Here is an 18984-nt window from a genome sequence, read left to right as displayed (position 1 = left end):
AGAGAACATACAAACACATCTAAAATGGATTGTTTTAGCTTTAAATTCAGCTCAGCAACATAAAAAAAAAAGATCATGCTTTTTTTTTGTAATAGCGTAATTGTCATTAATATATTTATATGAAGAAAATATGTTTAAATCTAACACAGAAAACAATATACTTAAAAATACCACACAAAAACCCTTAACAATAAAGCACAAGACTGGTTTGATATGAAGGCATCTCTTACTTTTTTTTTTTAAAAACATGATGCTACAAGAAAATGAAGGTTAGTTTAGTTTAACAGGGAGTTGTTTATGTGGACTCACAATGGAGTCTGTCAACTGTGCAGAAGCTTTTTGTCTCACAGCTGGATTTTCCAGATCTTTATTTTGATTGAGAAGAGAGGTCCTCGCAGTAACGATGTTCAATTCAGTGTGCTAAGCACAAACAAATATTAAAAAAAAGTTTACATTGAGTATCAGATAATCCTCACTCAGAAAGCACTGTTAGAAACTCCGCTGCTGCCATGATTTAATCTATTCCTATCAGGCTGTAACATTCCCCAGAGAGGGAATGTAGTATTATTAAAAGTAATGGAGCCTTGGCTGAGCACAATGGAAAATCTGTGGTTTTGATCATGGGGATCAAGTACCAAGAACGATCCCCTCTGCACTGTCTCAGAGCCTGGAACAGGCTGTTCAGGAAGGAGAAAAGAAAACAGGGTCTTTTTTCTGCTTCGAGAGAGAATTAAGGCGAGTGAGTAAGAGACCAAGGGGAGAGCACAGAGGTGAATCAGTAAAAGACACAAATCAAGTGAAATAGCTCATGGTGAAAAAAAAAGGAAAGATATCGGGTAAAGGACAGGAAGGAAGAGCAGGAAAGGTGAGAAATTACACACACACTGAGGTTGTCAGACTGGGACTGCCTAAAAGGTTTTCATTTGAACAGAAAGTGTGAATTTTACTATGAAGTCCTGATTGATGCCTTAAACTTAGATTAAAGGAACTGGAAGATGTATGAGTCATGCTGGAGGGACGTTGTCCCCTACCACCCCCACCAACATAAGCACCCATGTGAGCCGTGAGATCAACACCAAAATGCTCTTATTTCTAATTAAATGTGACACAGCTTAGTGTTTTAAATGCTGCTGCATGTTATGCTAAAAGAGTGTCTGTGTAGTACTTACAAAACAACACCTATTGGATTCTTGTTCCATAATGAGGGTTTTTATTTTTGCCTGTCTCTTCAGAAGGTGAAGCTGTCCTTTTAGTGATGTTATACTCCTGTAAGAAGAGCCAAGTGATACTAGTTGGCTTGTATCACGTGCAATGTCCTTTCTTGCACAGGCAGTTGCAATTTTGCACATTAAAGCACTCACTGCACCGCTGCACTGGTCTTCCTCCACTGACACCCCATATATATTGGAGGGGGGAAAAAAAGGTGCCTGCCACTGCTAGGTGCCATTTCTCTCAGCTGTCATAATGCCTTTTACCATTTATGCAGGCCCTTGTTCCAAAGCTGTCACTGCCTGAACTTGAAAAATCATCCCCAAAGTCAAGCGAGATCCGTTAGCGCAGAGTGTAGAAATTTGACAGAGCAGATTTGTGCCCGTGGTTCATGGAGCCAAAAATCTTCCTATTCTGCAATTCGTAAATCCAAACTAAGTAAGCAAGCTGTTCCTCCTGCTAGTTCAGACCCAGCTTTTGTGAGTCTGTAGACACGTGTCAAAATCAACCACTTTTCTAGTAATGGTCACTTTTACATGCAAACAGTCAGACGATACTGACCTTAAAAAGCAACTTAAAGGCTGCTTCAGCTCGTCAGTGGGGCTGTGTCGTCTACGGTTGTACCCTTGACAGTGGGTAGTGATTGGTGCCTGCCTACAAAGAACAGTCTTAAACTTAAGTGTTTAAGGTATGTGCTAACTAAAAATAAAGACAAAATGATAGTTTATTAAATTTTAATGAAATTTGCAGATTGTTTCGCTGAAGTTTAATAAACTCCTTGCTATCTAAAATATAACAGGACACCGGAGTAAATTCTCGAGCATCTCACACTTCTGATGATCAGTTGTTTGCTTGATGTTTATTCAGCTGTGTAAAAACTTTAACTTTAATCTCAGCCAAACCGATTCACTCAGGAACAAATAAAATACTAAAAAAAGCCAAACAAAAACATAACAAGTTATCTAAGTGACTTATATATCATGGTTAACCTGAGTAGCGAAAGACGGCGGTGGGTTTGAAAACGATATGCCAGGAGTCCGGTGTTCTCACGGGCTCTAGTGAGCCTTTCCCCCAGCTAGCTATCGTGCTAGTGGGTAACAGACGTCTCCGAAAACGTCGGAGCGCTTTTGAAAGTATGTGGTGTCTTGATAAACTGAGCAGATATTTGAAGTTTACACAGCTACATTCTCGCCTGAAAATATGTTAAACTTTATTTTGTGACCCAAAAAGAATAATAAGAGTAATATTAAAACTAACTAGCTGCCGCCATTGTTGGAAACTGAGCTGTGTCACTACCCGATCCGTACCGGAAACCCGATCGGTACCCCGCATGCGCAAATCTTACGTCACTTCCTCTCTTTGCCAACATTGCGACATTCAATATATTTGAATGGTACGGTTAGCGCCCAGTTAGCTCCTAGCATTTCTCAACAGCTCTGCCTCCTTTTCGACTGCCCGGGACATTTAAACAATGGATAATCCGTATACAAAGAAATTCATGCTTTTCTCCTCAACAGAGAGCGTCCCCCGATTGAGCAACAGCGCCGTAAAATAAGAAGAATGGCGCCTAATTACAGAGTTAATAATGCAGACTTTGTAATATCTCACGTGTAGATTCATCAGCCAGATTAAGTGTTTACTGACAATTGACAGTGATAGCGCACATCATCATCACTATTCGAACAATCCTCTCCTCACAGACAAGCATAAACACACTCGACTATCGCTAAATCAGATTTAACACACGTTTGTAATGACGATAATTCAGTTTATAATAGGGTTTATTCGCTCGGTCAGCAGGTGGCGGTATCCTCGTACACTGGGGAGTAAACTGCCATTAAACGAACAGAAGAAGAAGAAAACATCTGCACATGCGCGGTACGGATCGGGTAGACCCGATTTGTACGGTCAGACTTTACACATGCGCAGTAAGGATCGGGGAGTCCTGATCCGTAACTTTCTTTTTATTTTTCGTTTTTGTCTACATTGTACTGAAATGCTTCATTATTGCAAACATTTTAAGATATACTTGTTATTCTTAACATTTTAACAGATACTCTGACCCATAACTATCGTAAAACGCTACGACCGGAAGTAGAAACCTTTCGCGCATGCGGGGTACCGATCGGGTTTCCGGTACGGATCGGGTAGTGACAACCTGGGCTGCGCTATGAATTCTGGGACACAGCTTCTTCTTCTTCGGGGTTTAACGGCAGCTGGCATCCTTGTACATGCAGTGCTGCCATCTTCTGTTTCAGTGCGTTATTACACTCTTAAATCCTACTACTTATTCCTGCGTCTTTTGGGATCTTACAAAGCTTCAAACGACGCGTCGACTATTAAATTAGTCGTCGACGATTTTAATAGTCGACGTAATCGTGACTAGTCGATTAATCGTGGCAGCCCTAATATTTATAAACAATCAAAAACAACAATTATTAGGCAATTTATTTCCAATTTGTATTGAATTTATTTCTGTTAACATGGTGTTTTTGGTCTGATTGAAGGACTGATGTGATGGTAAGGTGTCTGCTGCTCCGCTTTGAATATTGGTAGGCTTTTTTTTTTTTTAAATTTTCACAAGAATTGCTAGTTCCCCTAGAGTTTTGGCCACCCCAACAATCAGACGATTCCCTATGAGCAAGCATTTAGCAACAGTGGGAAGGAAAAACTCCCCTCTAAGAGGAAGAAACCTTCGACAGAACCAGGCTCAGGAAGGGACAGCCATCTGCCGCGACTGGTTGGGGTGGGGGGAGTAAAAATTTTAAAAAAAGAAAAAAGCCAAAGTGATCATTATTGGAGCAGCTTAATGAATTTTCCCAGTGCTGTTAATACCCTTTTCCAACCCCAGTTTGTGTTTTTGTCACTTTTGTCCAAGGTGGAGGAGGCCATGCTGTAGATTGATTCTGTATGGTCTTTCAATGTCAATACAAGGGAACCTCTTAGAGAGGCCAGGGTTGAAAAAGGGATGCCGGAGAACCTCCGAGGGTGTTATCCGCTGGTGTGCATCCAAGGCCAACATCCCTTTAATTAAGCTGACAAATAAACGTTGGCCATTTTCAGGTCCTCGTCTAAACACCATTACTTGTTCGAGGTCATCAAGACGCGTAAGTTTTATGTATCGAGTCTCCAGGGACTCATATCCTGTCTCGCACTGAAATTGTTGGTCAGTCTTAAATGTCCAGCGCTGTTGGTTGTAGTTGTCTTCAATGAAATAGTCTTCAGTGTACACGCCAGAGTCCAGAACATGATCTAGTGGCTGTCCTTGAGTCTCTATGATGAATTTCAAAACATCATATTCTCCATTTCCAGGGTAGAGTGGCACCCCTGTACCAAGTTCCACAGCTATCAGCCCCAAAGACCACATGTCAGCTGCTTCATTATAAGGAAGGCCAAGCATAACCTCAGGTGCACTATAACCAACCGTCCCCACACAATCACTAGGATTCACTGCAGAAACAGGACATGCGAGGTCAAAGTCTATAAGTCTGACTTTGACTGGAGACTCATGGCGGTTAACAACCATGATGTTTCCAGGTTTGAGGTCAGTGTGCACTATTCCCACAGAACCTAGGTGTGACAGGGCATTTGTGAGTTGATGTAAAATTGGCCTGACTTCGCTTATGGGGAGACCCTGGTTTTTCCGGTCCCGTATGTAGTCCCAGAGGCATTGATCAAGGAGTTCAAAGTTTAAGCAGACCCGCTCTCCGTCGTGGAAAAAGCCGTTCCATTTAACTATGTTGGCGGCATCTGGATCCAACCTTCTCAGCTGCTCCAGGATGCAAATTTCCAGTTTTGCCTGTTGCAGAGTATCAGGACGGTTCCTGTTGACTTTAATAGCCACAGCACGATTGGTTTTGGTATCGCGACATTTGGCTACAATACCAAAGCCCCCTTCTCCGAGGAAAGCCTCTACCTTGTAGCGGTTTCCCAAAATGCTCCCTTCAACTATTTCAAGCTCACCTGAGTTGAAGGATGAGCTGGCTGACGTGTGGTCGCATACTTGCAGAGAAAATTCAACTGAGTTTTGGAAACTGCAGTTGATTTTCTGTGATCTCTTGCTTTCCAAGTTTGAAGGGTGCTGAAAGACCACAGGGTTTTGTGGTCTTTCAACACTCATGTTAGTGCAAGGGGAACTCTTACGGTTGAAAAAGGGATGCCGGAGAACCTCCGAGGGTGTTATCCGTTGGTTTGCATCCAAGGCCAACATCCCTTTAATTAAGCTGACAAATAAACGTTGGCCATTTTCAGGTCCTCGTTCAAACACCATTACTTGTTCGAGGTCATCAAGACGCGTAAGTTTTATGTATCGAGTCTCCAGGGACTCATATCCTGTCTCGCACTGAAATTGTTGGTCAGTCTTAAATGTCCAGCGCTGTTGGTTGTAGTTGTCTTCAATGAAATAGTCTTCAGTGTACACGCCAGAGTCCAGAACATGATCTGGTGGCTGTCCCTGGGTCTGTATGATGAATTTCAAAACATCATAATAATTTCTCCCAGGGTAGAGAGGCACCCCTGTACCAAGTTCCACAGCTACCAGCCCCAGAGACCACATGTCAGCTGCTTCATTATAAGGAAGGCCAAGCATAACCTCAGGTGCACTATAACCAACCGTCCCCACACGGTCACCAGGCATTACTGCAGATGCAGGACATGCGAGGCCAAAGTCTATAAGTTTGACTTTGATGGGAGACTGATGGCGGTTAACAACCATGATGTTTCTAGATTTGAGGTCAGCGTGCACTATTCCCACAGAGCCCAGGTGTGACAGGGCATTTGTGAGTTGATGTAAAATTGGCCTAACTTCGCTTATGGGGAGACCCTGGTTTTTCCGGTCCCGTATGTAGTCCCACAGGCATTGATCAAGGATTTCAAAGTTTAAGCAGACCCGCTCTCCGTCATGGAAAAAGCCGTTCCATTTAACAATGTTGGCGGCATCTGGATCCAACCTTCTCAGCTGCTCCAGGATGAAAATTTCCAGTTTTGCCTGTTGCAGAGTATCAGGGTGGTTCCTGTTGACTTTAATAGCCACAGCTTGGTTGGTTTTGGTATCACGGCATTTGGCTACAATACCAAAGCCCCCTTCTCCAAGGAAAGCCTCTACCTTGTAGTGGTTTCCCAAAATGCTCCCTTTAACTATTTCAAGCTCATCTGAGCTGAAGGATGGGTTAGCTGACATGGTGGAATGTGTCGGCTTGATCGGTGAATTGCTGAGAAACGTGAAATTCTCTCAAAACTTTCCAAAAGGGTTTTGGTTGCTGTCAGGTCTACGTCCGTTAAGCACTAAAGTTTAACAGAGCAAAGCCCCTATTTATGGGCTTTGCCTCTCAGCAAGATTATGACATAACAAAGGATCAAAGGCATTCTATTTTTTTCAGTTGAAACACTGAAAAAAAATAGTGTTTCAACAGGGCAGGCTGGCGCCCTATGGGACGCAGAGGTGATAGGGTAAGGATGCAGAGGATAAGATCCAGGATAAGATTTACTTATCGGTCAGCTCATCAGCAGCTTGGCAGGAGATGGACTCAGGGTGAAGACACAAAATCAACAATGACAACACTGTTATTCTTTATTAGTGTGAATGCTGGTAAGCATGTGTTTCAACCAGGGTTTTAATAGTTTTGCAATTTTCATTAGTTTTTATTTTTATTTAGTTTTGACTTCAGATTTTCAATTTTATATCAGTTTTAATTAGTTTTTACCAATTGCTTGCTAGTTTAGTTTAGTTTTTATTTTTTTGAAAATCCTTAGTTTCAGTTACAGTTTTAGTTGTGTTTGCAATAATTAAGTGTAACAAAATCCCAGTTTCATCATATCAGTCATTCTCTTCTGCTTATCCTTGGGTATGTTGCTATTCCAGCTACCATACCCTGCACCCTGGACAGGTCGCCTGTCTGTCGCAGGGCTAACACGCAGAGACAGACAACTCACATTCCCACCTATGGGTTCTTTAAATAAATAAATAAATAAATAAATAAAGGCAGATGAACAACCATTGATACCAGGCAACTATAAAATGTATATCTTGGCCCCAATGAGACTATTAACTCTTACAGCACCGGGTGTTCATAATTTTTGGTTCAAGTGAATTGATGAACTTTTTGAAGGCAATTGACTCACACAGTTATGTAGATATCCCAGTCCTGTTGTCTCGGGATGCATCACGCTGCCTTGCCTGGGGTTAGCGTCTGTTTCTGGGGATGAGGGTTGAGTGTGCTCCCTTACCTTCTCAAGGTAAGCTAGGTGAGCCTTCTTGTGTGAGCTTTTCAAGTGCACTTTAAGGTTTGTGGGATTTTTTTCCCTTTAGAAATGTCCCTCATAATTTGTCTCTTTCCACTACAAGACACTTGCTTTATCCAAAACACAGTCATATTCAAAGTAATCCCAAATTGGACTCTGGCGCTTTCTCCCGACTTTTCCTGACATGATTCTGCGCGTGGACGGAGCAGCAACACAGACGACTCGACTAACGTACTTGCCACCTGCTGGCATAATTAGACAGCAAGAAAAAAATCTGGAAATTAAACTTCATTTTCACCCTTGACTATTGTATGACACGCACACATCAATAAAAACTAAACACATTTTTGCTATAAATTCAGTTAATTTTAGTTAGTTTTGTGAACACTCATTACAGTTTTTGTTAGTTTTCCTTTTTTTGATTTTATTTTTATTTCCGTTAACGAAAATGTTTTTTCACTTCTAGTTTTTGTTATTTCGTTAGTTTTCGTTAACGATAATAACCTTGGTTTCAACTGCTGCTGTGTGCACAGTGTTTGCTCTACAGCCATCATTTTACCCTCACGCATGGAGTCACACAAACCACCTGCAACTCAACACCTCAAAGACTAAGGAACTGGTTGTGGACTTCGGGAGGTCCAGAGAAGGTCCACTGCCGGTTCAGATAGAGGGGGAGGAGGTGGAGGTGGTCAACAAGTACAAGTACCTCGGGCTGTGGGTGGGCAATAAACTGGACTGGTCATGCAACACAGAGCACCTGTATAAAAAAGCCCAAAGCCGACTGTACTTCCTCAGGAGGCTGAGGTCTTTTAACATCTGCAGGAAGCTCCTGAGGATGTTTTACCAGTCGGTGGTTGCTGGAGTACTTTTCTATGCTGTGGTGTGCTGGGGGAGCAGCACAGCAAAGAAGGACTCATCCAGGCTGGAGAAACTGATCAGGAAGGCTGGCTCTGTGGTCGGCATGAAGCTGGACACTCTGGTGACAGTGGCCGAGAAAAGGACATTAAAGAAACTGCTGGACATTATGAACAATGCTGGGCATCCTCTGCACACGGCCATAAACAATCAGAAGAGTCTGTTCAGTGACAGGTTGCTTCTCCCCAAGACAAGAACTAACAGACTTAAAAACTCCTTTGTCCCACACGCCATCAGACTGTTTAACTCCTCTCTGGAGGGGAGAGGGAGGGGAAACAGGAAACAGGAGGACAAAGGAGGGGGGAACAACTAAGCTGTAGTGCCTCTTCACCTCACTGTACAATACCTTGTGCAATACTTTTTGTAAATAGTCAACAGTGCAATAGACTCAATACTTGAAATGTGCAATTCACTTGTATTTTTATTTTTTATTCCTATTTATTCTATTTATCCCCTTTGTATATTTTATTTATATTTGTCTCTGTATTTATATATGTGTGTGTGTGTGTGTGTGTGTGTGTGTATATATATATATATATATATATATATATATTTATTTATTTATATATATATATATATATATATATATATATATATATATATATATATATATATATATAACAATTCTGTAACTGTAACTTCGGTCGTTGCTGTGCTTTTTTTTGGAAGTCGAATTTCCCAGAGGAACCCACCCGAGGGATTAATAAAGTTCTATCTTATCTTATCTTATCTTATCTTATCTTATCTTATCTTATCTTATCTTATCTTATCTTATCTTATCTTATCGTTGTTGTCTTTCCAACAGCATGTCTTTCAAAGCTCAGAGATGTAAACATTTTTAAACTGTGTGGATCCAAGTGGAGGGATAACCGACCCATAGAAATACATTATATTTTCAGACAGGAGTTTGTCTCAACAGCAGGAAAGACCCCACTTTTTAAATTGCTCCTGTGACCAAAGTTTTGACAGCAGGAACATGAAGAACACACTGTTGTATAGAACAGGTCCTCGGGATCGTCACCGTTTGAAAATGATTTTGATGGGAGTTAGGGTCTTGGATTTAGAAGCAGTCGTTCAACAGGTGCACCGAGGCAGATTTGGCAGGGTTTGGCCACAGAGTAATAGTATGTCAGTAGTTAGTCCTGGACAACTAGATCAAGCATTCCGATTGGCCCATGAAATTCAGGCTTCTGTTTGATTGGTGCATTTGTTTTCAGCAGACAGGTGGTTCAGATCTGGGCTTTTGGAGTCAGTTGATGACTTTTAGAATCATCTTTTCTGACTGGATCATTAAAACTTAAAGCATTGATCTTTCTGCAGTGGATTCTCCCACATTTCAGTGATATGGTGAATAAAAGAATATTGTAAAGTCAAAATACACAACGTCATAGTCTCACTTCAAGCACTTTATTCCTTACGTCATGTTTTTCCGCTCACCCACAATAAGAACAACACACCGCAGGCAACAGTACTCTCGCGATATAACAGAAAATAACAAGTTAACAATCTCCCTCTTTCTTTTTTAAAACACACACAAATAACAATTTAAAAATTGTTATTTGTGTTGTAATCTTTATAAAAAACCTAAAAAAAACCCCACCTCTTAATCTTTGGTATATGGCGAGGCGCTGTGGACACCCAAGTTTGTGATTGTGTAGAATTTTCAAATCAATACCATGGTTGCATCTGCTGAAAATCTCTGTGAAGCTTAAATCTCAGTGACCTTGACTTCAAGGTCAGAGGCCAACTTTTTTGAAAATCAGAGCAGTTTCACATTTATAACACAGGTATGTCTACTAGGAGGCTGAAGGGTAGCACTATATATTTATTAGGGCTGCCACAAACGATTATTTTGATAGTCGACTAGTCACCGATTATTTTTGCGATTAGTCGACTAATCAAATCCATTGGACGTAAAACGTACAGCACCAGCACCCATCTGCTCTCATATAACTATCATTAGCTTACAGCTTTAAGGGCACTATTTATTCCTTGATGTTGTGACAGAAAAAAATATACCTTTAACAAGGGGGCCATATTACATATGAGGAAACCTACTGATTTATATTACATAAATTGCTACTTTTAGGACTAAACTGACATGTCCACTGCACTTTTCCAGTCTCACAGATGACATAAAGTTTTAGCTTACTCATATCTGTACCTACAGTACACATATCAATGTTTAATCTAACATGCAGTACTTTGGACTGTGGGAGCAAACTGGGGTGCAAAGAAAATCACCAAACACAGTAAAAAAAACAGCAGAAAGGCTCAAACTCATACACTCCCTGTTGTGAAGTGAATGCTAACCTACGTCCCCGTTATACACAACAAATGCTAAAGTAAAGTTATCTAAATGCTTTCTAATTGCGCTGAGGGTATATTTTAGATTTTGCATAATTTATTTTTGTTTTTGGCAGAACATAGACTGCTTCTTCTGATACTGCACATAAAAATCTTGAAGAAACAGTGAAAATAAACAACTTTCACTGCATGGGATCATATGTGTACTTTGTGTCCCTGAGAAAAGCATGCAGAGTTATCTTAAGATCTAATAATTAGCCCTAAGGGGCACATTGTGAAACTGTTGTATTTTCAAGGTCTGCCTCAAATTTGTCTTGCCTTCAAAATGTGCTATGCCTGTAAGCGTGATGCAAAAGAATATGTGCTGTTTCAGTAGATGAACTGTGAAGGATAAAAGGTTGCAGCCTGGACGAGGATATGGTCAAACATTGACATTGTCTCCATTTGATGTAGAGGGATTTTAAATTCAAAGCCGGTTATCTGGTTCCTTTTCGATCAAAAAGGGCATCAGTCGTACTGGGAATGGTTCTTCCATCCTTTCTTCTTCCCTTCTCGCTTCTCTCTCGTTTCTCCCACCACCCTAAACACAGTTCACTTCAAGGTCCATCAGTAGCTAATAATAGAGTAGAGTCACTCAGTCTTGGGTAGAGTCAAGGATATGTAAATATCCCTCCCTTTTTCCTGTGGGCAACTTCCTGGTTGCTGACAAAGGCGGGCACAAATGAGAGGAGGAGGAAAGAAGCATGGTTGGCATGGCAACGAGGCCTGGCTGTCTGCACAGTTTTTAACTCGGGTGTAAAATGCAAATGCTATTTTCCCAGGAGTAGCCTGTTAAAAGCTGCTCGCTCAGCTCTCTTCTCTTAACTTCACATGTCCTCATGCAAAGATCCCAGCTGGTTCACCGCTGAGACACATATTAAATGACATATTTTCTCTAAGGCTGTAAAGATGCCTTATTTTTAAGCCTGTGGTCATGCACATTTATGAAATTTGACTCAAGTTATCGTAATAAAAATGCAAGACGTTCAATAAAACATTTTGCTCATTCAGGCCTCAAAAAGGACTTCAAAGCTCGAAAGCTGAAAAGTTAATCGGATATTGTAGGTAAAAAACCCTTTAAAACAGTAATTTCACTTCAACCTGCTGCCCCGATGCTGCCTTTAATCTGCGTGCCATAACAACGCCAACCTAAAATAGCCCCTCTCTCTCTGTGTGTGTTAGCAAATTAAGTGAAAAAGTGTGGGCAGAGTAGAACAGATATATCACTATGACAACCTTGCTGGCTGATTGCGATGTAATGTGACTTCTATGAGTTTTGTTTTCTGATCATCTCGTTCTGAATTTTCTGTAGGAATTCAGAGTCAGTGCTACAGCCTCCAACTGCCAAAGCATTACACTGTGGTATAACCAACATACATATTTGTGCAGACACTTGATGATGAATGAGTTGCCATGGTTTCATTGGTTTCATAATTACAACACTGAAATGCAGAAAATTCAGGATTTACAGATACGCCGGGCTTAGCTAGCTACGTGACTGTGAGTACTTGTTTTCTGAACAGGCAACAACTATTGTGTTTGAACACAAAGTGTTTTCTTCTCCTTTTCTTTTCACAAGAAAGACGAATCTTTTGCAAACAGGCAGCGCCAATTGACTTGTTAAAAACTGAAGTGGCCTTTATTGTGGTATTAATAAAAGTGTCTGTTTTGACAACAGCCGTTTCAAAATTCTTTACTCCATTGTTGTTTTATTTGAAAGACAAGATGTCAAAATTTCTCGCCAATTAGATTATGGTCACAAAAACGTTGCTTCTTCATTTGGTAGAAATGACGCGTTCCCTGACATTTTCCCTAGGACAAGTACTCAACCTTTTCTCTGTGACTGCAGGTGCCAAAAAGCTGGCCAACAAGGCAGCGCTGTGGTACGTCCCCTGCTCTCTGCAAAATGTTGACAAGATCATGGAGGTGCCACCCATCAAGGTACATGGAAACTCAAATTGCTTGCATCTTAAAATTGTGGCAGCTTCTCTGTGTCTCAGTGACCTTTCCACCCACCTTCCCCCAGCCCCACATCTAAAATGACACGAGCAAGGCTATATGGTCAAGATAGAAATGACTGACATTTAACAATGTGAAAAGTCCCTTTCACTCACCTTTGTTTTGAATACCTGCTTGTTGCAATTCTTTGCTGTACTCCTCGTGCATTTGTGCAGAGAGTGGTGTTCGAGTGGATCTATGCACAAGTGTTCAGCATGTTGAATATATTCTTTCTACAGTATGCTAGTGCTGAACAAGAGGAGGAGGGCAGGAAGCGCTATGAGGCTCAGAAGATGGAGAGATTGGAGACCAAGGCGAGGCCTGAAGAGATGATGCCATCTCCACCCAACCCAGGTAATATATTCAAGCTCAGGGTCCCATATCAGTTTGCAGATACAAAACCACAGCTATAGAAGTCGTTTCCCTATCTTACAAGTTTTCAGTGATGATGCAGATATGAGTGAAATTTCTTCCATTTCCTCCCTCATGGGGTTTGCTAATAGTATGCCATAAAAATACTAAAAATACTGTACAGCCATCTTTGTTGTTGCCCAATTAATGCAGTGACGGGAGAAGCAATTAGTTTTTTGATGTATTTTCACTGCTGGCACCATGAATTCATGCTGAGCTGCAGCAGGAAGTCAAAAGCAAATGTTTTTTTCAAAGTTAAAACACAGAGATATTATTGCTGAATATCAAGATAAAACAATGATAAATCAAGCAAGTGAAGAATCCCTGGAGTGCTCTCAGAGTGCGTCCACAGGAATACATTTAAACATTTAACATGTAAACACGTGGGCCCTAGCATCCTCACAAGAGCACTTGAAGAACTCAGAAATGGATCCATTTGGAAACACTGCTGCGTGGGCACTTCTTTTCTCATTTCTGAGGCTTTCTTTCTCTGGCAGGGGGTGATACCCTCTTGAGTTAGCTTTAAAAACACCTCCTAAGCCGATTTTTTTCAGAGCCACTAAAGTATGTGTTTTACTTTGACTGTCTTCACACACGAATGGCAAATTGGCTGGTTCTTATATTTCGCTTCTTTACTCCACTTGATGACTTAAAGTGCTTCACACAACATGGCTCATTCATCCATTCATACCAACAATTATTTCTCCGTTTAAGTGCTTTCAATCTAACATTCACACTCTGATCTCACCAGTTTCAGCACCACTCTCACTAAATGTCCAGGCAAAGACATCTGTTTTATTTTCTTCTTCTACTTTTATGTTTCTTCTTTTGTAGTATTTTCTATAAGTAGTCAGGCCTCTGCTTCTTGTTTACATGTTGTAGGATTGAGTGGTCATGTGTTCTACATTTACGGGTGTGCATTAAAAGTATTGTATTCATCATTAGGTGCTATATACATGTATTCATCCATATTAAAACTGTAAAGACTCTAATCGAATTCCCTAATTTTGTCACGCTGCTTCATCAGAGGATCCACCAAAAGGTATGTGATCAGCAAGTAGCATGGCAGAATCTATTTATGCATGAAGGTGTTGTTGGCATTGGCTTGCTTTGCTCACACATTTTATTTTTAAATGAATTCAATTTTTTTTAGGCTGACCGATACAGACATATTTTAAGACTGATACAGATAGACAGATTTGTTTCTTTCAGAAACACAAAACAAACATAATTCCCTGTTTATTTATTATGTGCACTTGTTTTTGAGTCATTATTAACACAATATAACAGTAAAATTGTGGATTAGTTGTGTATGTGCCTTTGCTAAGTGCCTTGCCAACGGGGAAGTTGCAAGAGTGCCCTCTGGTGGACAAACTCTGCAAACCCACTCCACATAACATGTCCGAAGGGTGTTTTTCCCATCCTTCCCTTTTCTTTTCTGTTTCAAATCTTAATTTGTCACTGCTGGTTATACATATCAGTACCAATATATTGGTAAATGGCTTATATTGAATGATACGATGGCCCTGTTCGTCAAGCTCTACCTTAAATTGTTTATTATTTTTTATTTTTCTGTTGAATGTGTGTTTGTCTGTTTGCCTTGCAGAAAAGCACACTGTTGGCTTTAGCCAGTCGAGTCTGATTCATCTGGTGGGCCCTTCAGACTGTACACTACATGATTATGTTCATGGAGGTTAGTCTATTTCTTTTTCTAGATACATTCACTGATGAAATGTTGTACAGTTAATTTCATACACTAATATGTATCTGAGAGCTGAGCATTTAGCATTTTTTTATACTACAGCATGAGGGGACATGAAAAAACACACTAAATTCTTGATGAAGATTTAGGTTAACTACAGTCTGGCTTTTAGATGTGTCTTCTATAAACTCAGTGTTATTAAACACATGACTCATTAGTCATGACTGAAACTTCATTTATAGAATAAATTATTAAGCTGTTAAAGATAGAAATACATTTTCACACTATCAAAGAGGGCAAATTAACATAGCATTACATGGTTCGAACTAATGAAGGCTTCATACTTCCTCTTAGCCTTAATCCAGTCTTAAGCATATATATTTTCTTCGCATCCAAAGCTATATTGCATGAATGAATGGGTCGGATGTTGACTGCTGCTTACTAATCATTTGTATGAAGAGCCTACACACAACAGTAGCTGATGCTACTGTATTCTATGCACATTCACTGGATACTTTATAAGGTAGACCTCACTAGTACTGGGCTGGACCTCCTTTTGCCTTTAGAGCTGCCGTTATTCTTCATGGCATAGATTCAACAAGGTGTTGGAAACATTTCTCAGAGATTTTGGTTCATGTTTACATGGCAGCATCACACAGTTGCTGCAGTATTATTGGCTCTACATCCATGATGTGAATATCCTGTTCCACCACATCACAAAGGTGCTCTACTGGATTGAGATTTGGTGACTGTGGAGAACATTTCTATACAGGGAACTAACTGTTATATTCAAGAAACTAGTTTGAGATGATTTGAGCTTTATGACATGGTTTGTTATTCTACTGGAAGCAGCCATCAGAAGATGGGTACACTGTGGTCATAGAAGGATGCTCACTATCAAGAGCAATACTCAGGTAGGTTGTGGCATTTAAATGATGGAGCCTAAAGTTTGCCAAGAAAATATCTCGTGCACCATTAAACCACCATCACCTGAAGCACTAAAACAAGCAGGATGGATCCATGGTTTCATGTTGTTGACACCAAATTCTGCCCCTAACATCTGAATGCTGCAGCAGAAAATGAGAATTCAACATGTTTCCAATTTTCTATTGTACAATTTTGGTGAGATTGTGCAAACTTTAGCCTCAGTTTCTTGTTCAGTGCTGAGAGGAGTGGCACCCGGTATGATCTTCTGCTGCTACAGCCCACGGCTTCACTGCTTGTTGCGTCTCTAGAGATGCTCCTCTGCATGTCCTGGTTATAACTTGGTTGTTATTTGAGTTACTGGTGCCTGACTATCAATTCAATGCAGTTTGACCATTTCCAGAGTACTGCCACTCACTGGATATTTTTCTTTTTCAGACCATCCTCTTTAAACCTTAGAGATGGTTGTGTGGGAAAATCCCAGTAGATGAGTGGTTTAGTACCTACAGCTGTGCCACGTTCAAAGTTAGTTAAGTCACTTTTCTGATACTCAAATATTGATATGCCTATATTCACTGAGTTGCTGCTATGTAATGAGCTGATAAGATACTTCGTTTATTGAGTTGATCAAGTGTACCTAAGAAAGAGGCTGGTGAGTGCACATCAAAGATAATGTAAGAAAACAACCAAAACTTGCTATTTGCTCAAATCAGTAGAAAGTGAAATTTTAAAAGTGCTTTTAGTTTTATTCACACTGTGTGATTGATTCACTAACAGCTGCTGACAAGCCATTTCGGAGCTCAGTGTTTTCAAGTTGCCGTCTGCCATTTGACTTCTTTGTCATTCTCACGCAAGTAAAACAAAGAGCATGAATGACATGCTGTTTAGTATTCAACGCAGGGACAGGTCAGCCCATTCACTGCCTCAGTACAGTATGAAAATTCTGCAGGGAGTTGTGGAGGATGAAACAGCTGCTCAGAGTGGAGAACATACAGTAAGGCAAACAGGTTTGGGCAAAGTGAGACAGATTTAGAGGCGCAGAAGAAGATAGCAGCAAGGAAAGACATAAATATAATATAATATATACTGTGTTTGTTTTTTGGTGTTAATGCTTGTGTTAAAGTAAAGGCAGAGTAACCCATGTCTGTGTAGGTTCTGTGTAGGTGGAGGTTAAAGTGGGATTTTGCAGGTGGGGGAACAATAAATACTGGTGTACCAGTGCACTGGAGGGAAATGACTCCATAACAAATAAGTCTGTTTCTCAGGCTTGACGCTCTTTGTGGATTTTGCCAGCTAAGTTCTTCCATACATATGTTAAATCAACCATCAACCATCAGGGCTACTTTCCAGTTTCTAGCCTGTATAAAGGCAGCATAAAAGTAGTATTTGGCAAGTGCTGCTAAAGAGCATTATTGGTTTAAATTTAAATCGATGACTCTTTCAAAAGGGCACCTAGAATCGATTCCTGCAGCCATACCTAAACACACTTATTTTGAAAGATTATCTAGATTAGTTTTTGATTAACATTAAACATAAAACAAAAACTGCATGCGCAGAATATCGGTTCAGAATTTGCCAACTTATCTCACAAATACGGGTTTAAAAGCTGTTTTCCTCTGGAAGGTGTATCTGCCACCATCTTTGCAGTTGAAAAATTCTCATATAAATTTAGTGTCATTTCTGTCTCTTATAATGTCTCTACTGCAACCCATGACCTTACCTAATGGTGACCATGGAGACCGCACTCTGCCCTGCACCACTGCATCTAGTCCATCACTGAAAACTGTAAACAATACTGCAAATCACCCAGTTTAGCCTGCTGTGCTCTGCTGTGCACTGACAATAGTCTCTCATCTTCATGTCTAGCCCTTTCATTATTACATCTTTCCCCTTCGCGAAGAGTAAAATAACACACATTAGCATTTTTTTTTGGCCTGGAAAATACAACAACTATACCTTTAAGTAGGAGACCCACTGTGTGCCAAACTGCTCATATTTGTTGAGCTATTTGAAATGTTGCAGGAAATGTACGCAGGTCCCTTGGGTGACTTAACTGCCTCGGTGGCAATAGCTGCAGGACATGAAGCCCATCAGATGTAATTACTCATTAACTGAAGGCGCAGGAATGCTTTTCTGGATCGTTCCGTCCCACTTTAACCTCTAGGTGCAGGTGAACAAAGAGGAATGTTCCAGTCTTAGATGGCAAATGGATGTCTCTTTCTCATTGCTGAACCAAAAAATACATCTTATATAATGTTGTCAAACAAGCAACAGAAAAGAACTCAAGCACAGCATCAAGTATTAGTGAGAGTTAGCTGTTAGATTGATTTAGGTACTGCACTGATGATCCACAGGCAGACTGCAAGGGGACTTTTTCCTCAGAAGCAGACACCGTGACACAGCAGATATTGACTGCCTGCGATTGAGAACAGGTAAAACCTCAGCTGACACATATGCAGAAATAGTTGCTAGTTAATTTGTAAATTAGAAGGGTCAAATGGACTGGCAAAAAACTCAAGGACAGGAAAAGCATTGGCTGGTCCAGCACATTTAGAAGCAGGAGAGGCTTCTACTCCCCTTCATAACCCAGGGGGTTATGAAAGAGTGGCTCCAGGAAAACTTGGTGGGCAGGATCAGATGGGTAACTGCCAGATTCAATGCTCTGCCAAGTAAACAACTGTCTGAAGTTAGCAGATCAAGTGGAGAGACTGGCTCAAGGTTTATACTTTCAGCCTCATATTAGCCCTAGCTTGGGGGTTACTGGAAACATGCAGAAAAGCATACGTGAAACAATCCTCAAAACCAACACTGTTGTAAAGGAACATTTCTTCTGGTTGGGCTCATTGTTCTTCCTTGAGCTTTTCCATGAGCAGTGCTATATTTGAGTCTGTTCTTACAGTAACAGTGTCTGTTCATATAAGAGGACACAAAGGCAGGCTGAAAGAACAAATAATAATGACAGAGAAAGAAGCAACACAGATCAAATACAAGAAGAATTTGGACAAAATCCTTCAAGGACAAACTGGTAAGAAGGGACTGGTCATACAAGTGGAAAAGGAAAGGAAGACAGGAAGTAAACTATAATAGGAGGATAATAATGAAAAAGGAATCTACATATAAAACCCAAGACAATGACAAATTGCTTCCTTGGGTAAAAACTTCCCCTATGAACAGGGAAGAAAAGACTTAAAGTCAGATATGCTTTGGAAGCTACCATTCCACCTGAGCAGGTTAAAAAG

At 40.5% G+C, this 18984-nt stretch overlaps 1 protein-coding gene across 3 annotated transcripts in view; it reads left to right on the top strand.

Moving 5' to 3' along the window:
- The window catches only part of acot7 (acyl-CoA thioesterase 7), a 57642-nt gene that overhangs the window by 11590 nt on the left and 27068 nt on the right, over nt 1-18984 (top strand). For 2 of the 3 annotated variants that reach the window (XM_082517756.1, XM_082517754.1), the window contains exons 4-7: nt 12560-12651; nt 12948-13062; nt 14147-14161; nt 14726-14812. In XM_082517756.1, coding sequence (XP_082373882.1) covers nt 12560-12651; nt 12948-13062; nt 14147-14161; nt 14726-14812 — 309 coding nt within the window. The remainder of the gene's footprint in view (nt 1-12559; nt 12652-12947; nt 13063-14146; nt 14162-14725; nt 14813-18984) is intronic. The other variant, XM_082517755.1, reaches the window with a different exon arrangement.

This window comes from Aulonocara stuartgranti (assembly GCF_965226115.1).
Source record: "Aulonocara stuartgranti genome assembly, chromosome: 20".
NCBI classification, from domain to species: domain Eukaryota; kingdom Metazoa; phylum Chordata; class Actinopteri; order Cichliformes; family Cichlidae; genus Aulonocara; species Aulonocara stuartgranti.
Note: the sequence above shows the minus strand (reverse complement) of the source record. Positions and strands in the feature narration are given on the sequence as shown.